At 40.1% G+C, this 25,974-nt stretch overlaps 1 protein-coding gene across 1 annotated transcript in view; it reads left to right on the top strand.

The window, feature by feature from the left end:
* SUSD5 (sushi domain containing 5) overlaps positions 1-21,413 on the top strand; it is a 43,772-nt gene extending 22,359 nt beyond the window's left edge. The window contains exons 4-5 of the mRNA XM_075083503.1: positions 7,663-7,851; positions 17,936-21,413. Coding sequence (XP_074939604.1) covers positions 7,663-7,851; positions 17,936-19,215 — 1,469 coding nt within the window. The 3' untranslated portion in view covers positions 19,216-21,413. The remainder of the gene's footprint in view (positions 1-7,662; positions 7,852-17,935) is intronic.
* The last annotated feature ends 4,561 nt before the right edge of the window (positions 21,414-25,974 follow it).

Raw genomic sequence — 25,974 nt, 5'->3', positions numbered from 1 at the left:
TTCTTCCATGCTGCTCCTCACATATAGGAGCAGCTCCCTGTAAACATCTGCAAAACTCTCTCATTGTCTTCTTCAAATCTCTCTTTTGTCATCTCGAGCCTCCCCCCCTCGAGAAAAACCTTGCAGTGGGTGGGACAGCTGTGGGACACTGAAATCATTGCTCTGGCGACCATTGTTCCATTGTGCCCTTGTGCTCCCCTGTCTGTCTCCACCTGCTGCGTCTGAGCTTACACGTAGATGCTGGATGTCAGGGAAGGAACTGTGTTTGCCTTTGGCATTTGGTTATTGCTCACAGTAAAGGGGCAGTAAAGGCGAAGGTAAGAACATAGTCTGGCAATGCCTGTTGGAGAGGAGTACTACATAGGACTGCATAGTTAAAACTCAGGGGAAAATTCACATCACTTGCAAAGAAGAGGCAATTTATGAACAACTTGTTTCGTACAAGGCAGGGAGTTTCCTGATGACAGAATGGGATGATCGTGCCAATAGACTCACCAAATAGTCCTTACACGCAGAAACATTTCTGGATGACAATAAGGTCACCTCTTCTCTGAATACATAAAAAATTTTGGATGCAGAGTCAATGTTTGAATAGAAAGGCTTGAGCGAAGTTGTGTGGCAGAGCCTAGTCTGTAGCTGGTATGAAAAGAGCAAAGTCCAGAAAGGAAATAGCCTTAACACGCAAGTGTAACACACAGTAACGCACAAGCCAGCACAAAGCAGTTGACTGATGAGAGAACATCCTACACCTTAGGGACGCCACTTTCAGTTTTGGGAAGTAAATTTTCGGTAAGAAGCAGCAACAGCAAACCCCACACCACAGCCTCAGACATAGCATATCTGTTCTACTGTTTTGTACACGTGACTAATAATTACATGTCTTAAGTTATGATTAATGAATTATTTCTTACTTGAAACCTCCCAAGTATTTTTTTTCTTTCAGAAAATGGGCAGTTCTTTTAATTGATACAATTTCAATTATAGTACAGTAATGCATTAGTATTAAGACCTATGTATTGAAATCAAGTACAAAAAGCAAATTGTTTTGCCCTGCCGGAAGTGATAAATCCCAGGTTTCTTACATTGAGACCTATGTCTGCATATACAATAACTGCAAGCCCTTCCATTCCTTTCATAGCCATCCAACCAATAATCTGCAGTCCCACATGAAATTCATCCAGTTCTTTCTTCAGTATTTCTTAACCACACCCTCTACTCATCATCTCCCTACCTTCAGGGCACTCGCAGCTCCTTGCCAGTTCCCGGCATGGCAGGCTGGGCAGGAGGCAGCATGTGCTGCGGCTGCCTTAGAGGTACGGATATGCTAGTTTGTCCACTTGTATGCAGTGCCGATCGTCTGGCCAGCAGCACTTGTGGGAATGGGTGAGAGCTGGATCCTACCTATGCACGTCCCAATGGAAAAGATGCCTGGCTTTGGATTTTTCTTCTTTTAAACTGACCTCACCAAAATGAGCAGATGCTCAGCAGCTCTCCCTCTTTGTCAGACTTGGGAAATCAGCCAGAGGCTTAGACAGACTCACAGGTTGAGTGTGGAAAGAGGGAACAGTCACATCAGCCTTCTCTTCTTTAGAAATTAAGTTAGAATCATAGAAAGTCCTGAGTTGGAAGGGACCCGTAAGGATCGAAGTTGGTGATTGTAATTCTTCACAATTCTATTTTCAGTCCTTATGATTGTGCAAAGGGCATCTCGAACTACCATGAAACTTCTGGTACAAACCATCACAAAATTAACTTCTTAGGCCTTGGTTTACAATTAATCTTTACTCAATTAACACTTAGCATGAAAATGAGTTCAGCTGCCTTGCTGCCTCAGCATGCCTCAACAGCCGGGGCAGTGGTCAGCTACTAGCAAGAGCTCGGTGTAAAAATCCTGAAGAAAGAGATATTTTGTGCTTCTGAAATGATTTTTTTTCTGTACACACAGAAGAATCACAGCAGCCTTTGATGCTAGCAGTTATGTTTTACTGGGAATTAGTCTAAGAACTATGCTTGACAGGGAAAAATGTAGCTGTAATGTCTTATGAATGCTGTGAGTGTTGCTGCAGTTTTCGCAGCACAGAGAAATGTGTCTTCTCAGTTTCTTGGAAACAAATGTTTTATGCAGCCATTAGAGCCAGGAAGACAACTCTGTACCAGCTCAGGGCCTGCTGATATCAGAAAGTTTCTGTTGGCCCCGACCGTCAAAAATTACCTAAAAATATATTAGATTCTACCTATTCTGAAAATGGAGTATTACAGGTAAGGCAGATCTGGCCCACAGAGTGTGTATTTATTCTCTGTCAAAGCTCATAAGAAAATGCTTCAAAGTATAAAAGAGATAATGCAAGAAAAACAGAAAGCTGGAATTTTTCCTACTAATCTTACTTTTTTTAGGACCGCATACCATTCAATTTCACATTCATATAATCCTCTTGGTCTTATATTTTTTTAAATGCAACAAAGGAAAGGTCTCTTTGTTAATAGCTCCCAAGTTTTACTGGTTCTTTCTTTCGGTGACCCACTGACATTTACAGGCAACAAGTAAGATCTCTATTCCATAAGGCTTTGATTTGCTGCCACCATAGAAAAACTAAACAGGCAGCAACTTGTGGTAGTACTGCATAAATGCAAATAAAACTTTGTTAAACATGACTGCTGGCTCCAGATGCCCATCAGAGTTTGATGGCTTACGTATGTATTTCAATTTGCCTTTTTTCAGCAGTAAGAAAAAAGAAATTAGTGTATTCTTGACAGGAAATATATTAAATGTACTTTAAAAGAGGAATCAAATTTGCTTTATGTAATAGTTGAACCATTTCTTTTTATTTGTCATGCTTTGCTATGGATATGAAGTTTTTCATTTTTTCATTGCTACAGCTTTCTTTTCCAGAGCTTTGCATATAGCTGACAGTGAATTTCCAGCTACCTGGTGATGTCATTTAAACTAATAAATGAAGTTATTCTTACAAGCCCTGTCTGATGAAAGAGGTATTGTCATCCTAACATCGGTAGCTTACAAGCAGCACTTATATTGGCTGTGATTGAGTTTTAGTTCTTTTTTCTCTATTTGTACTCAGTATTTTTATCCAAAAAGAAAAAATCCGTGTGCTTCAGTGTCTCTGCACTCAAGAAGGAAAACAGACATCCACACTCATCTTTCACAGAGCTGAGTGTTAAGAGTTGCATTTTCCAACTTCTTAATGACGAGGTGACATCCTATAAATTCCAGTGGTCTCTCTGGAAAAACTCTGTTTCATTGGGCGGTTGTAACAGGGGGTGTTTTATTTTAAAGAGGATGTTTCATGTCAGCTTTCAGAGTGTGGTTCACAGTTAAAGTAGCAAATGTAGATAATCAGATTTCAGTAGATGCCCAGTTCTGCCAGGTGGCGTGGAAGCTGAAGTCTGCATCTTTTTCATGTTGATTTTTTTTTTTTTTTTTTGCATTGATCTTAGGCTGTCCTTTCTGTATTTTATCAAGACATCTCAAAAATAATCTTTACGAACTGATGAGATGCTTGTAGTTTAAATTGAGACAATGATTCTGGAGGAATCTGGATTGGGGAGGAGGGGTGCTGTGTTCTTAAAGTGATTTGTGTCAACTCTGCCAGAAATCACCTGTCACAAAATCCTTTCCACACATGGTTTGGAGTTAAAGTTACTCTTCAGAGGGGCCATAATTCCTAAAAGCCAATCACGACTGAATGTGCTATCTCAATTAGCAAGAGGTGTCTTCAGTCCCTTGTGAAAAATAGTTACTGATTCTCTAAGAGGTCTGTAACCAGGGTCATCACTAGCCCTAACATATCTATGCTCAACACTTATATCTTTGCTGGGCCACTTATTCCCATTCAGTTGTCAGATATTGACTCTGTCCTGATTTCTACCCATGTATACTGAGTTCTTTATTGACTGTGGTGGTGATTTTCACTCCAGGAGTCAGTCTGTGCCAAATTACTGCCGACACGAGGATCTGTGTACTTCTGCATTGTCATATATCTGTGCTGTGCTCTCTTGCTGTGTAACATAATCCATCCATGCTTACTGCAGGTCGGCTACCAATGTATGGAGCTCTGTTAGGTGTTTGACCTCACTGGCTCAGATTTGCAACATCTCATCTTCATAAAATGGTATCCAGAAGGTCACCAGCTGAGTCTGTTACTTGCAGCTGATGTTAGCACACCAGAGCTCTCTGTGGCAAACTCAGGAAAGGTCACGATGTCCAGAACCAGATTCCAAATTTCCAGGTTTGAGATTGTGATCACGCACACAAGTAGGCAGAGTGTGGGGGCTGCTGGATGGGGCCTGAGTGCTGAGGCAAAATAATCAAGCACATCAGGCTCTTCTACTGAGAAGTGTGCATTGGGCTTATCTTTTAGCAAGCACCAAGAAAATATGCTGGTTTACAGGAGGATAGATAAGGGGGAAAGGAGTGTGCCAGATGGAGAGGTCAGCACCTGTTCAGCACTGGAAGAGCCTGGTCCTCATCTACCAGCGTCACCATTCCAGGCAACCTCTGTAGCTGCCTTAACAAAGAGCGCTGCTGTTCCTCCAAATGACAAGCTGCTGCCAACACATCCTCTGTCACGCTTCATGGCCCAGATCTGCCTCCTCTCTTCCAGCAAGAAAATGGCCTGAGTGCCAGCACTGAGCACAGGCTGTTGTTCCAAACAAGCCCATGCTTTGCCACCTCCTGATACAAAGGCTGCAGACAAAAACCTGAAGGGTGTCCCCAGAAATGGCTCAGTTTGATGAGCTGCTGTGCCAGTGTCACTTCTGTATGTGTACCAGAAAGAACACATTTGGCAAAAGGCTGAGCAGGAATTGTCATAGCAACTGAGACTGCAGCAGGACGAGAGGCTGTAAGATGCTGCAACCCTGAAAATTCCTATACACCTTGTATGGGAGAGGACATGAGCAAAATGGATGTAGGAACTCGAGAACATCTATTCAGAGTATCAGCTTTCACTTCGTCTTGTCCATGCTGTCACTCAATATGCTCTGCAGCAAAGACACGACCTTAGGAAGTCTCATATGAGAGGTTCAGAAGTTCAATGTACAGTGTTCATCCATTAACATCTTTTAAATCTCTCCTTTTCTTTCTATTCACACATCAGGCAGATCTCTCATTCAGGATCTCATTAGTCCCTGCTGCCACATGTTGCCAAATTTTACAGTAAAGCTCGCTTCAGCTTCCTTCTTTCCTGGAAGGTTATAATGTGCTTTTTGAATGTGTTTGCTATAAGGTAAATGTATTTAACTAATGTAAGTGTTACTTTTCTGCTTCCTCTGGCCATAGGATTAAGAAGCACAGCTTTGTAGATAAGAATACCCTCTGACATATAATTGTCCCATACAGCCTTGGGATCAATAATTCCCTCAGAGCAGATACACAGCTCCCATTTGTACTGATGGAAGCAGCTACATAAATAAAGTACATGAAATGCAGGGGTCTGTAGGCTTCCTATAAGGCAATAAAATATTTTTTATTCCTTTCATCCACATCAATCTCTATTCATCCGACCAGTTCACAGGAAAGGAATTAGCTGTTAACTGCTCCTCACTTCCTCAGATGCCAAGCCTCCATAAGACTGTACATAAACTGAGCTTTGTGTAGCCTCAAGAGCTTGTTTTTTTTTCTGTCAGTATGTGTGTGCATAACTCCCACTAACTTCTGAAGGTGTTAGACAGTATATATGTGTGTGTACAGTACGGAGAATAGACTTCAAAGCTTTGACTTCAGTAGCGTGTCCCTTAAATTAGTGACAGATGTTTTTCAGCATGCCTGACTGAGAAGTGGTTAGCCAGGTCTAACAGACAATTTCTAAAACCCTGATTCAAAAGAACTTTCACAGAGCATGGATATTTATTGTAGGATGTTCATTTCACTATGAGGTAAACAACTGGCAACTTAAATACATATTTCTAAATAAACATGTATTTACCTATGCTTGGGTCAGAAGTGGGTAGATCATGGGAAAAGCTGTAGCTGGGACTCACAAGGATCTTGCAAAATGTCCTTGGGGCAAAAGCAGAAAAGCTTGAGCTTTTGCAGAAAGTAGAATGAAAAAAGCTTTTCTGTAAAAACTACTGCACATTGAAATCCCCGGACACAAATCAGTGTCAATGGAAATGTTGTTTGTAAGGTTTTGTGCTGATGCTGTCCTAGCAAAGTATCAAGGGTGCTCTCTGGAGATGTTTCGAAGCATAGCCTTGGAGGTTGCTTTTTCAGCTTCCAAGCAAAAGTGTTTCCAAAGAACGTAATCTTTGTTGAGCCAACTGAGCAATTAGGTTTTTGTACCAAGGCAAACTGTTTCAACAGGAGAGATCAATACTAGAACACAAATCTGGCCCTAAGTTTCCCTTATCTCATATAATTACCAGAACTCCTGAGGTATTACCTATTAGCCTTTCCATTTTCGGTTGTTCTGTATCAGGACAAAAGTAGGTTTTGAATCTTCAGCTGTTTTGGCAAATGGAACAGTTGTTTTTTATTCCACAGTTGATAAGGGCTCTAGAACCACTGGAAAAAAATGCCAGATTTGAAAAAGCATATAGAAGTGTCTGTTTGTACCAACACTGCATTTTGTCCAGTGGGTCTCTTGGTAAGATCATGTTCTTGCATTATAGGTTTTTTTGTTTTGTTTTTCTGCAACCAAGAGATGTCTATCCAAAAAGGACTGTAAAAAATCTGAAGGAAATGGGGACATGGCAAACCCCTCTTCAAAAGCATTTCTGAGAGAGAAGGATCTTTGAGAGAAAACACAAGGCCTAGAAGTTTTCTAGAAGATCTCAACCCACCTTGTTAACAATAACCAAGAGTTCAAATTTGGTTTACACTGATATTGGTAGTTGCCTGCCTCCTCTCTGCACCTCTGTCACCCAACTAAAACTCAATGAAATTGGCTTTGTGGTTGTTTACAGTAATCTTTCCTTCCTGGTTCTTAGTGCTGTCAGCAGAAATATTATCAAACAACATCCTGTTAGATTTTATATCCCAATAGATTTAGCTCTTCAGATTCTCACAGAGAGCAGAGCTATGTTACCCGTGTTTTTGTTAAGTTGAGGAGCATGAGTCACCATTTATTTTAAGATGTCTCTAACCTAAAATAGGGGAAATTTGAGTATCTGGGAAGAAACTCTTGATTTTGAGAAAGACTAGAAAACTGGAGATAGTCTGGAGAGTGACTGGTGCCCATCTGGGCCTTTCCTTTCCATAACCGTGGACTGGGGTATTGCTCAGCCTCTGACTGCTTGCTACAGTGAACAAGCTTTTCTGCAATTAAGAAAAATGACTGTGTCCAAGCTTTTGCTGTCCCAACCTACCCAAGCCTTTGTTAGTCTTTGTAGAAGCAGGCAGAGAAGACAGCTGTAGCTTGACATCCTGGGCTGACTTGTTGGAAACAAAGCCCCTCTAGACACATCACTGCTGCACATTAGTAACATCACAGTTATCACATCGCAGTTATAGCCCAATATATACCTTCCCAATTACAGCTAAAAATAGTTATGAAGGAGGATAAGGGCATGAATCGGATGAGATGTATGAGTTCCTGTGGACATGTGTAAGTTTGTCCTTGGGGTAACTCTTCTAGTGCTGCTGTTAGCACTGTATTTAAAGCCTGTTGCAAGGTCTCTACAATCTCATCTGCTTTTTCTTTTCAGACAAGCCCTGTGGGGACCCACCATCCTTCCCCCACACCATCCTGCATGGCCACACTGGCTTTGAAATGGGGGATGAGCTGCTGTACGTTTGTGCCCAGGGGTATGTCATGGGCAACAAGGAGACGGCGTTCACACTGCTCTGCGACAGCTGTGGGGAGTGGTACGGGCAGGTTCAGGCCTGTGTCAAAGGTAAGCTCACCCAGCACACGGGGCATCTCTCTGGGAGGTCACAGCCTCACATTGGCCCAACCAAGACAGTTTCAGGCTTACAGTGGTGTCTTTTGTGCATGTGCAGTCCTGGTGAAGGTCGTGGTGACTAGAGGATCAATGTCTTAGCTGGCCCGACAGGGCTTTTACAATCCCATTGGTAGACATCTCCAGTAAACCACAGGAGACGATATTTTATTCATACTTATATGAGCATATAGTTTCTTTCTAGGTAGCAGGAGCCATTCAAAATAAAAAATTGGAATTTAATGTGACTTTTTTTCCCCGTATCTTCTAGCCCCATTTCAGGGATTCACTGAGTCTTATCCCATGGTTATCTTTCAGCTCCTGCCTTCCAGTCCACCATATTCCTTCTTTTTCCCACAATACCCTTTTTCTTTAGTACTGAACATAACCTTTGGGAAGATCCTTCACCTGTGTATTTAGTATCACAGTTTCCCTTTCTGGAAATCAGCTGTTTATAATCTTGTATGCACTTATTCTATTACTGGATGAGGTTTCTAACTTTTCAGTGTACTTACTTTGTTTACTCAAGGAAAGGAATTACTACAGACATTACATGAAATATCAGAGGTATTTTTTTTCAGAGCAGTTCAAAAGCCATGCCCAGGCAGTGTTAGTGAGCCAAAGACATTGTTTACCAGACAGAACGCACAATGCAGGTTTTGTATGTCTTTTGCTATGTTTATTTTCACATAAAGCCACAGGGTTGCTACAGAGCAGTCTATTGAAATGAAAACTCAGTGTTTGTTCTCGCCTTTGGGAACATAAAGTAAGTACAGGGAAAAGCCGGTGTCTTTTGTAGGCATGCACTATGTATGGCGGGCACGCAAATAACATCTTTCCTTACCATAGACATGCTGAAGCTGTCCGTGGCTTTATCACCTGATCACCAGCCTTACATCTTCATATGATGCTACACGCTGAGGCCTCTGAGATAACATCCTCCTTACAGAAAAGACAAGGTGCCACGGTGGTACTGTGGCCCCATGGAGACGGGTCAATACCTCTCAAAGGCACAGCAGACCCACACTCAACTCCTCCGCACTTCACAGAATCACAGAATCACAGAATGGTAGGGGTTGGAAGGGACCTCTGGAGATCATCTCATCCATCCCCCCTGCTTGAGCAGGGGCACCTAAAGCAGGGTGCAAAGGACTGTGTCCAGGCACGTTTTGAATGTCTCCAGGGAAGGAGACTCCACAGCCTCTCTGGGCAGCCTGTTCCACTGCTCTGTCACCCTCACAGGAAAGAAGTTTTTCCTCATATTCAGGTGGAACTTCCTGTGTTCCAACTTGTGCCCATTGCCCCTTGTGTTGTTGTTGGGCGCCACTGAAAAGAGTCTGGCCCCATCCTCTTGACACCTGCCCTTCAGATAGCTATAAGAATTGATAGATTCCCCCCTCAGTCTTCTCCAGGCTGAACAGACCCAGGTGTCTCAGCCTTTCCTCATAAGAGAGATGCTCCAGTCCCCTGATAATCTTGGTAGCTCTCTGCTGGACTTGTTCAAGCTTCCTTGTATTTTATAGGTTGAATTGAGCTGACCATCCTGTAGGTGTTCTTGGATTTTTATTTGGGGTGCAAAATGGATAATACAATAGCTGTCTGTCTTTTAAGCCCCAGGCTTTGGCCACTGGCTTGTAAGATGCTACTTTGGCTGAACTGAGCTTTTACTAGCCCTTTCCTAGTAGTTGCTTTAGCACTTTTAAACTCTGGGCCTTACATACACGATGAATGCTTCTTCCTTTTGGTTGGTTGGTTGGTAAAATTGAAGACCTACGTAAGTTAAGAGAGCTGCCTGTGCCACAGAAGAAGTCTGTGACAGAGTGGCACAAATACAGTTTGCGTTAGAGCTAAGCAGTGAGATGGAAAAAGAAAAAAAAAAAAAAAAAAAAGGTGCATTATTTTTTAACTTGCCCCAGTAAAAAGGCATACAATTTTCACCTGGTACCATGCTTTCAGGATTTTTGTCAGCAAACACAACAGTAACTACCCAGATATTTACTCCATTAAAATGAATGAAAGTGGATTTTCTTACCAAATAATTTGACTCAAGGAATCAGGCTTTTATTAAAACAACAAAAACAAAATGTAAAAGCTCTGGGAAATTATAATAATGACATTTCCTTCATTTAAACCTTAAAGAAAATCCACCCTTATATGTTAGTTAGATTCTGCAACAAACTTTTCACTTTCTCCTTGTTTAAACATGTTGACTAGTACCATGAGATCAGATGTGGATGCAACCCAAATTCTGCTTTCTCATTCTCTTTCTCATGTTACCCTGCTCAATTCATAAAACTCGCAATTTTTCCAGTATTTAAAAACAGTCATCAGAATATCTTACTATTTTTTCAGAGAGATATGACACCTTTAAGATGTTATTTCTGGCAAAACATATAAATTTTAAGCAAAGGAATGGGCAGCTGTTGGGTAGCTGAGCTATCTATATAGGCTGGAGTTAGCGTATCGTTTTCAGAACCTATATATTCCTTAACGCCCAGGGCCTTGCAAGGAGTTATTTTTACTCATTAATATATACCACCAGGCAATGGATAATCAGGAGAAAAAGTCAAACTTGTTCTTAGTAGAAACTGGTCATGTCTGTGTACCAGGGAACCAAGTATTCAAAACCATCCAAATGGGATAGAGATACAAAAAAATAGTATTTTTTTTTAAATTAAAAAAAATTCCACAACTTTCTGAACTATTTCAGCTTCCAGAACTGTAATTACAAACAGCAGTTCAGATGATTAAGTGAAATACTGCGGGGAGTGGAAGAGGAGCATGGAGGGTGAGAAGGAAAAAAGAGTATCTACATCTGATAACCCCGTGGGTCTGCATCTCCTATAATCTGCACCAATTGATACTTCTTTTCCTTCACTGACATTCATGAAAACACTAACTTTATCACATGTAGAAATAAAATTGTTTTACACCAGATTAAGGAAGAGAAAGAATCAGGCATTTTAAGTTGTATGTTTCACTGTTTTCCCTGGATAAATAGTCTATTTCCCCTGTTTTTCCTGAGCCTTTCACATAGCCGCAGGAGGGAGAAAAATATTTTTAAAAGAAATAGGAAAGTGTGGCTGTAAAATCACAAACATCAACACTGGAACTTGAGAGCAGATGTAATATTGTGGATTACGATTTTTAAAATGATTTAAATGTAGGCTTCATGCTGAGGGGCTTCCTTTGATTAATGTTTTTCAACCACTTTAAGGACCTGGGATAGAAAATAGTGTGTGTTCAATTAATAACTATATAGTTAATCTTCCTCATCACAGTTCTTAAGAAGGGAGGCTTTACAGGAAGACTGAAATTTGTGATGCTAGGATTCATTATTTTTATAAAAGTAAGAATTCAGTGAAAAAGAACAAAACCCCAGAACTGAATTAAAAGAAACCTGATTTACAGTTGACATGTATTTTAGGTTCAGAGTAGAAAGGAGAATGATTATTAAATAAGTACTCCAGAAGATAGCACACACACTGCTTTTTAAGTGCTTTGAGGCAAGAGAGTAACTTCCTTATCACGAATGTTAATGCCAGGATTTAAAGGAGAATTTATATCCCTGTTGTTGGCAGAGTGGGCCATTTCTGTCCTAACTGTCTCACAGCAGAGGAAAGATGATTGCAAAGCCACTCCAATGAACATTTAAGTGCTATATTTAGAGGCTGGTAAGATGATATGGCTCCTTTATCCTGCATCTGTCCTGGGTGAGCAACTGGAAATGTGAAGTGGTCCCAGTACTCTTACACCAACATAATAGGACATGGGGAGAAAACTCTGTTCAGAGAATTAAAAGACATAGGGCCTGTTCCTACCTCTTGTACTCTCTCTGAGACCATATTCTCTGCTGGTTTCTCCACCTCATCCCTGAAACAATAATAATGTTTATCCAGTTTCATAAAGCTTTCTGAGATTTGTGGATGTTACAGCTGTGTATTACTGCCCTACTTGGTAATGGCACATCATAACGCCCAGCTTTCCAGGGAGAATGTCAGACTAAACAGCAATAATTGGGTTTTTCTTGTGTTTACTTAAAAGCATTGGGCCTGCTTTACATTCCCAGTTGCTCACCCAGAGGTGATTCAGAGTCAAGAAACTATCATCATAGCAGCACCTAAATGTAGCTCTTAGATGTTCAGTGAAGTAGCTTTATGATCATCTTTCCTTTCTGTTTTGTTCCAGTTAGAACAGATACGGTCATTCTAGCACCCAGGATGTAAGTGTACAACTGTACAGTTGGCAAATCTGTAAATAAAATGAAAAAATATGTTATGCACCAATACACGCATAATCCAAAATATGTTGGCAAAACTTGGCTATGGGCATAACTGAACAAAGTAATTTTGGGGTTATATTAAGTAGATTCTAGACACAATAAAGTATGTTGTAAATTAAGAAAGCAGTATATTGCAAATGACTGTAATGTACACTGCACACGCAGGTAATGGACTCTAATTTTTAATCAAGATGCTTTTTAAGAAAAAAAGTGGCTCTGTTTTCCTGCTATTTCTCATCATGAAAAGACACGGTGTTCTAGCTGAAAACACAGGGATATTTAACCCAACAAAGCAACCTTAAGCAGAGAACAGGGAAATACACAATTTTGCAGTTTATTATTTTTTCTATTTCTGTTGAGAGAACATATTTGTTTCACAAAATATATCCTGAAGATTTGCATTGTAGTAAGGTCTGAAAGCAGACGCTAATGTACCATGCTGAGGCTGTCCTGCAGGCACAGAGCCTAAAGTGAAAGCGACAGTTGCTAAATCACATTCTTTTTTTTTCCCCAAATGAACTGTAGGTTCAATAGTAGCAGGAGCATTAATGCTAATATTTCAGTGGGGGATCAGGGCTGCTTTGCATTAGGCTGCGTCCTCAAGAGTCTGCTTCCTCAAAGAGAAGGCAGATTAGATGGCTGGGAAATCATGTCAGATCTCTGCCCTAAAATTGGCTAAGAATAGTGTAATATATTTATCCTTTTCCCTTGACTGCTTTGGGTTTTTTCAACTATATGCTTGTGGCAAGAGGGGTCACATCAGCACATCTAAGGAGCTTCTCTGGTGTCAACACTTGCATACTTGTCTAGTGCATTCAGAGCTGGTCTAACTTTTCCACGCTGAGGACCATACTTCCAATTTCAGTGTAAGGACAGTTTGGCTGACTTTGACCACCTCTGAAAGCTCCCAGTCTTTTTGCCCAATTCAACTATTCTAATTACTTCAAAAACCGTTTTCTGGGTTTTCAGGAATAGTATTGATTTACATTCATGTGGTCTGTGAGCATGACTAGCCAACAAAATTTTATTAATCTTTTTTTTTTAAAAAATGGGGAGAGTAAAACAAAATGTCTCTGGCTTTTGATCTTATTTGGAAATGCTTCCCCCCCCTCCCTGCCCCGACAGTGCTAAGGGAGAGTTGTGAGAGACAAACAAAGTATGCCACAAAATATGTCCATGGCCTGTCAAAACAATAGTTATGACAAACTTTGGTTCTCTTTTCAGGTCAGTCACTGAGTGGTTGTATTAGATTAATGTAAAGTATCGATCTGGCATGAACTGATTCTGCCAAATTGAATCAGTTAAAAAAATTATGATGGGTTATTCATTTATATTAGCAGGCTTTCTGCCAGAATAAAAATCATCCTCCCTCTTGTAGCTGTTGGAAAAGACAAAAAGGCAACACAAATTCTGTCTAGCGTACTCTGGTTTATTTGGGAGCAGTGTGTTTGTGTGCCTGATACAAGTCAAATGGATAATTCTTCGTGATGCTGTAGCTTACAAACCTGACTGATCTTAGGCAAATCAGTCTACATGCTATTTTCCTTCCCACCATTAAAGACAGATGCTGCCTTGTTAATGTTTGCTGTAACTACTTTGAGATTCTTAGAATAAAGATGTTTTTATACAGCAGAAATGTTTATGGTGATGGTCTACATAGACTCAAGTTGCAATTTTCTGTACTCCAAAAATACATTCACAAAATATGCAGTGCACTTCATGGTTGTCCAAAATAGCAACACTCAAAATAGTGCTCGGATGCCAATATGCTATCTAGAAGAAAAATTAAACTGATCCTAGAGTGTGGAAAACCAGGCTATCTGGTTTTGCCTGTCTCTGTGTTTGGTCACTGCTTTCACATTAGGATGAAAAGTTGAAGGAGATGAAAGGTCTTTAGGACTAGATGCTTCCCAGAAAGGGCAAGGCTAAATAAAAGGATTTTACCTTTTAATTGAGCTTCACATCTTTGGTAGTATGCCATTTTGACATCTGTTGCTGTAAAATGTTCATTTCAGCCTCAGTAATCCCTCAGACAGTGAGTCAAAACTCACTGATCCTTCAGTCTGCCAGAGGAGGGTAGGGGGAAGATGTAACAATGACCAAATATAGAAAGGTTTTGGTCTTGGACTAATTAATTTCAGTGCTGGCTTTACTTAAAACCAGACCTGCCTGGATAGGAAGGAAGATGCAACCACTGTTAAATCAGTTGCTAACTGTTTTAAAAATGTGTATAAATAAAGGTTACAATTATTTAGGTAAGAAGTGGAGCTGAATCGACTTTGGTTGTTGCTCTTCAGTACTGAGACTAAAATTCAGAGAGCTGGAAAGCTCAGGAAAGTGCTGAGGAGGTAAGCAAGAAGTGCAAAAGTTGTGCAACCTGTTCCTGGAAAATCAAGCTCAGGGCTGGCTTAAAAGATTGTCATGGTAACACAGACTCACTAAATATCAAATCCAAGCCCCATTTGAAGGTCAGAGGCCCAGAAGAAAGAATAGAGTATTATTACTGTTTAAGTTGATTCAGGATCATATAAATCAAAGCTTCAGAGTAAGGGGTCTGTATTTCCTTTGATGGTTAGAGAGCTCAATGGTTGCTTTCATTCTGGCATCCCATAAGCTAACATTAGTTATGTTGATAGTCTTTGCTATAAACTGTACAAATATGGGAGATTGCATATGAAAATACATTATAGCAGCTTTACAACTTGGGCCACAATCTGATTGTCAGAAGGAACAAGACTCCCTTATGTGGTGACAAGCAGTGCATAATGAGCTCCAATCTCAGGCTCTCTTTAGACTACAATGGGCTTTTTCTTTCCTCAGATGAGCATTAAGAAAGCATTAATTCATTTCTACACATGCAGGATCAGGCCCAAAGACAGCAGGTTTGGTGGAGGCTTGATTGATTGTTCAACAAACCCTTAATATGCTCTGATAGACTGAGGACTCATACTTTCCTAGGAGCATGTGCTCTCTCCTGATGTGCCTCCACAGGACTTTCTTCTAAAGGGCTGAAAATGCATGGCAGGAGAGGCACTAAAGGGGAAGAGCTTCACATTCTATAAAAAGCTTATTACTACAGTTGTTAAGAATTCACCAATGATCCATACTGGTCAATAAGATGAATACTAGCTGCCCATTCTTATTGCTAACCAAAGAATAGCTCTGGAGGGAACAACACAAGCATATGACTGTGATTTTTGTTCATGGCTGTGTGTGCATGCACTAGAACACCATAACGTAAAAATCAACGGTTCATCCTCAGCTGGATTACTGTAGTCTGAAAAGTAAATGAGGGACGAAAATAGTTAGAGGTACAGAAGACATACTGGTGTGATGATTGATAAAAGGAAACAATGACCATCACTGTTGGTAAATGGTGAGTTCTTACATTACGATGTTCCAGTTCATACACATCCAATATACCAATATACCTATAGGCTGTCCTGAGAGACACTGGACTGTAGTGAAGCAGGCATGCCAGATATCAACTTTTAGCAGGAGTCTGGATGATAAGAGGACAAAATGGCTTGCAGCACCATTGCCATGCAAAGACGGAGGCAGGTAGAAGAATTGTTAAGTGAGAGCAAGACAAGGGACAGTGTGGGACTAGCATTGGATGGCTATTATAACTGCTACAGAGCGATGGGCCAGTGCCACACAGAGCTTCATAAATGTGTTGCTAAAAGGCTTTGGTACTCAGCGGTGCCCTCCAGTCATTAACAAAGGTCTGAAATACCGTTGGAAAATATTTTAGGATGAATTAGAAAAGTGAGAGTCATACCAGGAAGATTTCCTCTCTGAGAGCTGGATTCCCCTGTCTGTTAAGTCATCTTTGTGCCAGATGGAAGATTTTTCCTGCTTTGGAGAGGATGGGGAGGATCTAGAGGATTACACAAGCAGATGAGGACACTGGGACCGGGAGGGAGAGAGAGCCATTGTTGGCACTGTTGTATCGTGTGCAGGTTTCCCCCTACGCCCTTGCTGTGGGATGGGAGGACTTGCTGAGAACATCCAGTTCTCCAGCATGATAGCTTTCACAGAGGTATTAACTCTCCGCAGGCTATGTTGCACATTTTGGTTTCCTCAGCATAACTGCTTTGGTTTACGGTAGACCTGGACGCTATTCCAACAAAAATACCTTTTGCTAATACTCATTCTGTTCTGGCACCTGGCTTAAGCTGTTCTGGCAAAAACCAAGCTGGTGTGAGCTGTATCACCACTAAGTGTTTTTGGTCAGACTGGTTTGACAATATTTCTAATCTTTCTTAAGAGTAGACCAAATATGGCTCTGCCAGAAGTCTGGGAAGCAGTCTCCAAGGAGAATGTGACTCATTCGGAAATTGAGGTGGGCCCCAGATGAAAATGTGATTCAAAGTTGGTTTAGTGCAAAAAGGCAAAAAAAGATAAGGCTTTATGAATGCATTGATTTGTAATACAGCTTTTCCTATTAATTTCTTGTTTCCTGTGTCATGCCAGGTCTCTTGCTTCACTGTCTTCATGAAAGACTAAACATCCCCTTAAAAAGAAAAATTCTCACCATGATTCAATTTGTTTTATTTTCCATATCCCAAGGCACTATTTTCTAGGACTTTTAATGCCAGCATAAATCTCAGGAATTACATTGACTTTCTATGGAGTAAAACTTGTGTGAGCTGAAAATCAAGCACCCTGTCTAGTTTGGAAAACTTTTCATTGAGCTTTTAGGTTTTAGAGGAGTGGAAGAAATATAAATTACAATGCATTATTTAATTCAAATTCAAACATTTAGTTTCATGCTTTGGGTGAAGTCTATTTCACTATGAGTGGTAGGTCTGTTTAGGTAGGCATGGGGAGTATTTCTAAATCAAACTCAAACTTTGTGATGAATCCATCCCACTGTTACACTCAGTTATTTTTGTGCTGGTTTGTTTTTGATTTTTTTCTCTTTTCTATTTGGTAGCATTTCGTTTCTTAAAATCAGAAGCCCAAAAGTTGATTATAGATGGTATTATCATGATACCTAGGTGTCTGGAGTCTCCTTGAAGTGTTGGAGAGTTTTCTGTCTTTGTAGTCATGGGTGCATCTTGCTTTCTTCAGATGAAGATGAGCAGAACTCAGTGTCAGCTTTGAGGCGGGGGAGTCTTCCTCTGGCAGGTCTGAAGACCTCTCATGGAATGAGAAATACCATTCAGCATACCTGGCCCCAGGTGTCATACCACTGCAACACCAAGGTCATTGAAGAAAAGTAGTATAATGATAAAAAATGAAACATAAGGTACTGAATATAATCCTTTAACATCAGCTGGCTCAAAAGGGATGAAGTTGCTGTAAAACCTCTAGTTTGCTTTTTTTTTAAGTCCAGTTAGTAATTGATTATTTTTTGCTATACATTCCTCTCCACACTCATTTCTTGCTTGAATATGAGGAAAATTTTTCCTCAAGTTTGGAGAAAAGAATCATGTTAGGGAGAGTGAAGGTTTGAGAAAACAATAAGCAATTGAAGGAAGTCCTCTAACTGCAGACAGTATACATTTTAAATCTGGAAATATATTAGCGGTTAGCATTGACACCTATCCTGATTTTTTAAAAAAAACTTGATATTGACTATCAGCTTGTGATGGACTATCCCTTTTCAAATAAACAGTTACACTGAATTAAAAAAACTGTCTAAAAGTCACTCCTCGTTGCACCTTTATTGGCTTCTTGTAACAAATAAGCCTAGTGCTTTTCTGGAGAAATTTAATGTTGGCTTTTGTGTTTTTTAAAAAATTTTTCTAGATGAAACCGAGGCACACATTGACTATGAAGATAACTTTCCTGATGACAGATCAATACCTATTGTTGAGAATGAACATGTTAATGGCAGAGAGGAAATCGAGCAGGAGCAAGAACAGCTTTCCTCCAGTAAAAGTTCAGAGGAAGGAAGGACTGGAAGTACCAAAGGCATTACTCAGGACACAGTCACTTCTGAAAAAGGAAGCAGGGCACCAACTGAGTCCCCTGTGTCCCTCCTAAGCCAAAAAAACTTGTTTTGGTTTCCATCAGAGGCTTTCAGCGAGCCTGAATCAGAGAAAGAGACAGATGATTCCACTAAAGCACAGTTTTCTGAAGGTGATAACCACATTGGAATGAAGACAGCCTACGATGAACCTGGTGCCAAAATGTTTTATGACAGTGAGGATTTCCCCCTTGGACCCATTCTCACAACTAATGATACAAAGGCAGAGATAGATGCAGTTGCCATTACTGATGAGTCGTGGTTAGATGGCTATCCAGTAACACAAGAAGTGGTAGAGGATAATGAAGAGGAGGGGGATAAAGTTGATGGTTCAATGGGAACAGAAGATGATGTCATCCTCACAACTGATCAACCAAATCATGTTGAAGTAAGAAAATCAGGCAATGGTAGCCCAGCTCCAGAGGAAGGCTTAACACAGATTGTAGCAGCAACAACAAGGATAGATGAAGGGGCCAAAGAGACAGCAGTACCACTTACATCAGTGAGTGGTCTGGAGAACTCAAGCGTGAGCAGAGGTTATGATGATACTGCATGGGACCACCCAACTACATCTCGGGAAACTGTGACTCAGGAGCCCAGTACAACGATGCTGTTTGACATAACCAGCTTAACGATGTCCATGTCAGAAACCTCTGTGGTGGTCAGCCCCTCTGATCTCACTCTGTATGCAGAACCAAAAGAAACAACTGCCTACCCAGCACAAGTAGCAACCACTGCACCAGCTCCAGGTATCATTACTGACACGTCATCCCAGGAATCTGCTGAGCAAGAAAATCTCACCCAGGGCCTTGGAGAAAAGCCCGTCCCCACTTCCGAGCCGTGTGAGGGAGAGGATTGTTCCAAGTCCAGTAAAGGTGCTATCATAGCAGTAATTGTGATTCTTCTCTGCTTATTACTGGTTGCAGCTGTACTGGCTGTGTGGTTTTTCAAAAAACGGCAGCAGAAAAATTCTGTCTATAAATTAAATGGAAGGTGTCAACCCAGACATCATTGCTACCACCACTACCACCACCAGCACATTGAAATGCAGAAAGTCTAACCAGGGGTCTTTTGGCAGAGTGCTAGAAATGAGAAGAAAAACATATTGATGCTAGAAGGATCACATGACTCATGGATGCTAAAATCCAGCAGTGCAGAAAGCAGAAAAAAAAGAATGCTAAAAGAACATAGAAGACAGAAAAGATTTCATCCTTTTGAAATCGCAGTTTAGCATATTCAACCTTTCAGAGCTAAAGAATCTGTACGTTTTTATCACAAGGGTCTTTCAGAGACATCAGCAGGACACAGTGTGCTTGGTAGTACATCTACAGTTTGTTCCGCTTTTACATTTTGCTCCTATTAATAATAAATTAATTGATTAATTTCTGTGTTACCTGGTTATAATGTAATGGCAGGGCTGGTCAGGCCTTCTTGGTCTATTCTCAGTGGAAGAGGGAAAGAAGGAGGGAAGGAGGGGAGAAGGATGTTTTTTGGAGCAACCACACATTTGGTGTTTGTTCCTTTTTTAGAACCTGCCCAAGCTGGTCAGGATAAACCACCGTAACAAATTATTACCTGACGTGTCTTAAAAAGAAAAACTATTTGCTACCATACTTTACTGGATAGTATTGCAACGATAACTATGGTACTTTTCTTCAATGTTGTGAATTTAACAAGCCACAAATGTTGGATTATTACGCTATGTTTTCTGGAAGGTGTTCTTTTAGCCTTAGTGAAGAAGTGCCATTCTTGTACTAATCTTTTTATAGAAATCATGATGTCTCCCTGGAATTCAGAGAATACTGTAAGTGCCATTCTTCCTTGAGTATCAGCAGGAGAGGAGTCAGAGCACCTTTGATTCCAGGTGTTATGATGAATAGCCTCTTATTACAGAGCCAAACAGTGATGAAGCACTTTCCAGGGGAAACCTACATAAAGTCGGCTGCTTTTCTGAACACAATACCGACTGTCCAAGATCCTGAATTTTAATTCACAGCCAGTAGTACCTCTGGCAACCGAAGCCATGTATAATACTTCTGCCATATGAACTCTGTGGAAGGATTGATTTTCACCATTCTGCTCTGTCATCAGCCGGAGGGGTGTCTGGGTGCATATTGGCTATGGGAGATGGGTATCCACTTTGAATGCTGCTTATTGTGGTTTTAAAGACAAAGCAAACCTGGAGAGAAATTGCATCCAGTTGATCAAATGCAAACACTTGGCTTTGAGACTGGGTGTTGGTGTAAAAACACAGAGGCTTGTCCAACAACATGTTCCATTTCCAACAGTTCTGAAAATAAACAGGGAGAGAGGGGAGGATGTTTTTTAGAATCTCTTAACATAGTTCTGTTGAGTTTAGTATGAAATACTCTTCCTTACCTTTCTGAATGAACAGGAGAAAGTCTGGCAACTGTGAATAATCTGCAGGTCAGAAATAAATTCATCTGCCACTCTATTGTACAGCATTAGACAAAATATGCCAGTAATTCAACACATCAAAATATTGGAGTAAGAAAAGGTGACTGGGTGGACTTCACCCGGTTTCATGTTCTACCTTGAGTCACAGTGGTAACCATCTCCAACTCCATGGAAGGTAGACTTTATGAAATGGCATGCAGAATTGGGCCCGTCATACAAACAGCCATCAATCTCAGCGCTGGTAAGGAAAACAAAGCATTTTCAGACAATGGCTATACATTATCTTGGAGAATTGGACCTCAGAGTGGTAAGAGTTGAATCTAATTGCCTGGCAAGAGCCATGGTAAATAAAGGACAGAAACTGTACAGATTTGTAAATATTTTGTTCTCTGACATATGCATGACTTTATGCTTTTAATGCATACTAGACTATGAAATAACCTAGAATTTCTGTTGTAAACTATTTTTTTTAATGCAGTAACGTTTAAAAAAAAAACCCAATGGATTTCGCACTAAGCAACTTTATGGAGACTGTTAACTCCACTAAAACATACCATCTGTAATCTCATGGAAATATGCTGAAAAATAAACACAGGAACATCCATTAAAAATATTGTTTAACTGAAAGGTATAAGTATGTGTTACAGTTCTGTGTAGCATCATTCAAAATGAAAAGTCAGTACTATTTGGCTCAGGAACTGAACATGTGAACATGAGCCTCCAAATATAATTACAAATTGTACAGGGATCTTACTTGAGACTTAGAGATACTTGTTTTCATGAACCAGAAGAAAATGTACATTAACATAATGCTTTGGAGGTATTTAAATAAAAATCAAGTTACAAAAAAAGGGAAAGGAAGCACTTTGTGTGTGTTCTTGTGCAAATCACCCAGTTTGCCCACATGTTTATGGAGAAAAGATAGGTCTGTCTCTTGGATAATTCTTGTAGAAGACACTTTGATATTAAAAAAAATTAGCTGAAAAGTGTTTAGCTTAGGCTTCCAGCCTGGTTCTGCTTCAGAAGACCATCTATCCCCTTCACAGCAGCATCTATTTGTAGTCACAGTTTTCACTTTACCAGAATGATTCAGAGAGTTTGGGAAAAATAATAAACAGATGGGGATAAACAGGCCATGAATGATACATTTGACTTGGACGTCCTTTTGTGTGCGAAACTTGGCTAATCAAAGACAGTAGGGATGGTGAACAATAAATATAGTAAATACAAAATCCAAAGATGATAGGGTCAAAATACAGTACGGGATGAGTTACTTATTTCAGGAATTAAGAGCTGAAAGTGCCAGCTATGGGTTGAAAATGGGAAAGGAAAAAATAAAAGAGGGAAATATATGGGGATTAATTTTGTGATGGTGACATCCAGTCATTAAGAGATTGATCTGTTGCTCTGTGATAAAAGTCATGTATTATCCTCTTCTAGAGAAGCCACATATTACAAAGGCTGGTCAGAATCAGCTCACTGGTGTTAAGACTCAGATATGGTCTCCCTTTCCCCTCCTTTCCTTTATTAACAACTACCTGTTAACTGGGCCCCCATTTCATATAGATCACATACTGCTGTGTCTGGGCAGAGCCCTGTATAAGTTTGCTGTCAGGCAGGCTGAGAAGTGACACTGTGGGGTGTAACATGGAAGCTACTGGCAGTGTTTGGGGGTTCAAGCCATTGCAACAAAAAGGTGTTTGCTCCCCTTTGTACAGAAACACTGGGATCATGGATTTTAGGTATTCAGGAAGTTGTCAGTCTGAAATCCCCTCAGTGTCTGTGCTAATCCTTTCATTTGCCAGCTAGAGGACATTACATGGCTTATTTTGTTGTACTGCCATATTGCATATTGTACCTCAAAAGCTATTATGTTGGGGATTTGTTGCCACAGGCATTGAAGCCAGCATAGATTGATTTTTTTTCCTTCAGTGAAAAGAATTGATGGGGTTTTTATTATCCAATAATTTGTAATGCAAAGATACAGCATAATACATAGCTGTGAAAGATCAGAATATGTAGCTATGAATGACCATTTTAAAAATTAGTCATAACAAGAGATTATTAGAGTTGTAAGACCTCTCAAGCTACAGGGTTACCACCAGTTCAGGATAATACATAAATGTTTAATCCCTTTTCAGATAAGTGATAGTGAGAATGAGGCAAAGGCATAAAGCCCCAATTTCTTTCTTTAATGTTAGTAGTCACATAAAGTTAGACCTCTGACACCCATTCTTCAACTTCAAAGTAAGCAAGTTCCATTACTTTGCAAAAGAATTAATCAGGAAAAACCCACACTTGTTACTTCATGTCACGTAAAAGGCCTACCCATGAGGTACATCAAAGGGAAGAGAAAGTTAAAAATAATGAAAGAAATCTTAGTTTTTCTACAGAAAAGGTTAGCATTTATCAACTTAAAAATTTCAGAACGCTCTACAGAATTTAGTTTCCATATATCATTGGTACTCTAAGGAGAGAGAACAGGGGAGGGACAAGAGATGGGTGTCTAAACCACTGAATATTTCCTTGCCAAAAATAAATAAATAAATATGTATCTATTTATTTTAATATTTTTTCCTAGGCACTGAAGAGGACTTAAGATACAAAACCCTGATTTGCTGGGGTGTGCAACCCAACTTACTTTGGCTATTTCTTACTTAACTTCTTTTTTGTATATAGCTTAAACTCTCCACACTAGGTCATTCAAGTCTTGAGTCACCAGAAAAAAGAAGTCGCTGTTTAAAGTATGGCAGACAACCAAAAGTTCAGACAGCTGCAATGAAGGATTAGTTGTGGGTTTTTCTCACTGCCTTGCTACAAACTGCATCACAGCTCTATGTTCAAACATTATTAAATGGGAATGTTTTCTCTGGCACTGACTACTTCTCCCCACAGTTTAAGTATTGAATTTTTTTTAACTGAAGTAGCTTTGGTTTACAGCTCACATTAGAACTTAAAAACATATTTCCATAGTAGCCGGCATATGCAGGCAACTGTTTATTCTCAGTACCAGCCATAATAAACACTTGTACTTTTATAATCCAACAAATCTTTGTCTAATCACAACTCCGTTTTCAGAGCTGTAAAATCTGCATGCTATTTAACCCATTTTTCATGAAGACTCCCTAGAAACTGAAAGATTTTTCTAAGTCTGCCTTCATTATCAATATAGAACAATAAATAATTCACTGTAAAGGATGTGGAGATACACAGTGGGTATTAATGGCAACAATCTATTGAGAAAAAAGCTTTGTAAAGCAGGACACGCTATAGGAGCTTGTCCTAGGGGAATAGCTTGTCTTGAGGACCTGCACCTTTAATTCTACCTGGAACTTCTTCTGGCAAGTATGAAGAAATGGGACGTCCTTGGTCAGACGGGCTTTGCAGGTGAATGGAGAACACCATCCAAATAACTTCTGGGTTTATATTTTAGCACTCCAAAGCAATAAAACTGGAAAATGGAGCGATCTGAATTCACTTTTGGCTTGTGCGTTATCAACACAACTAACAAAGGTCTGCTTGCAGAATCACTATGGTGAATGAAAAGGCCCAGGAGGACATCTGAATTCCCGCTGACGTTGCTAGAAGTGATAGTCCCAAAAGTATTTGTTCTTCATAGCTGAGTTTGTTGGCTATTGGAATTGCCGAAACACAAGTATGGAGCCTGCAATGCTGTTTTGTGGGAAAAGAATTAAAGTGCAAGTGGAAAAATCACTACCAACCTTCTTCCTTTTTTAATGAATATTGCTATTTATGAGGGCAAATTAGCAAAAAGCTAGTAATACATGAAGAATTATTATCAGTGAGAGCAGGTATTAGTTTGGAAAAGATTACATACTCAGCACAGTCTGTCTGGTATACTGATTTCCGACCTGGGAATGTCTTCCCTTGCTGAAGTTTTGGTTCCTACATAAGAAATATTGTTCAGGCAGCCAGCAGTCTTGTTTTTCAGATACCCAAATACCCACTTCAGTGTGCCAGTATTCGTGATCCTGTTTAATCTTCAGCTTTCAAATAGTTCCCCATCACACAGGACCCCATCCAACTAGAGATCAAGCACAGGACTAGCTTGTGCTAGCTGTCTGCCAGAAGATGGACTTCACTCCCCATTGACCTCTAAGTGGTGACTGAATGACATGCTCAGAATTATCACAGACTGGCTTGTGGGCAACAAAGGAGGATTGGAGGCCAAGAGCAGCTACCTAAATAGACAGCTTTGTTACTAGAAATGTGAGCAATTGTTAAAAAGTGTAATTGTACAGCTCCACAACAAGCACTACTACCACCAGGGTTGATATGAATTTTATCTCCAGGGTAAGCCCAGGCTCAGCAGACACATGGTACTGACACTGTTTTCAAGTCAGTCACACAAATATGGTGGCTTCAACAAAATGACGCTTCCCTGAGCATCAGCATCACATTGTAAGCCTTGCCAAAAAAAAAAAAAAAAAAAAGAAATGGTGACAAAACCTAACTATCCCATCAGGTTAGGCAGAAGCTGCTGATGTCTGGGGCAGACAACTCACAACTGCAAGAATTTGGGGTGGCAGAAGGGAGGCAAGAACCATATTCTTGCAGCCTCCCAAGAAGAGCTGTCAGAATCAGTGAAGTGGAAGAAAAGACACTAATTCATTGCAGTCACATGTAACTGTTGGCATTTAACAATAGCAGCAGCAAAAGAAAAATCAGTCAAAAGAACCTGAGAATGCTGAAAAAAGCCACAATAAATACTAAAGAACTGGAAGAGGAGCTATTTCTCATTAGAAAAGAACAAGGGTTTGAGAACTACTTGTACTTATTAAGATTGAACTGGCTTGGGACCATATATAGTGGAAATTAAGAAAGACAGAAAAAATCTGCCGACACTTGAACAAAATGAAAAAGGGATCACAGTGCTATTATAGGAGTCCGCAAAAGTATCAGTTGCCTCCTCAAGTTAAACGGAATGGTAAAGGACATCAGACTTACCTCATGTAGGCTTAAAAAAATAAATCATTGGCTAATGGACATGTTAGTAAATCATGAAATCCCCACCTGAGAAGGCACAATGGCAGGGAATTGTAGCTATAAGATCGAGAGCTGAGGAAATGACTGAACATGAAAAGAGATCAGCTAAGGAAGCCTTAAAGACAGAATCACAAGCTTACCAGAAAATGGATAATACCCGAGAGACTTGCAATGGTTGAATGACTGCTTCATGAAGAAGAAAAATTAGGGTTCATAGGCACTAAATGTATCCCCAGTGTAACCCATTAAATCGAATCACAAAACAGTTTGTCTGGTGCCCAGTGTTTTACCGGTGGAATGAAAATATTACAATATTTTACCACATCCTTTGTTCTTTAAAAAAGATTATAGCAATCTCCAACAATTAGTGCTGGAGAAGGGAAGGCAGTTCTTT

The sequence above is a fragment of the Phalacrocorax aristotelis genome, chromosome 2 (genome assembly GCF_949628215.1).
Source record: "Phalacrocorax aristotelis chromosome 2, bGulAri2.1, whole genome shotgun sequence".
NCBI lineage: Eukaryota > Metazoa > Chordata > Aves > Suliformes > Phalacrocoracidae > Phalacrocorax > Phalacrocorax aristotelis.
This window is presented reverse-complemented; position numbering and strand designations above follow the sequence as displayed.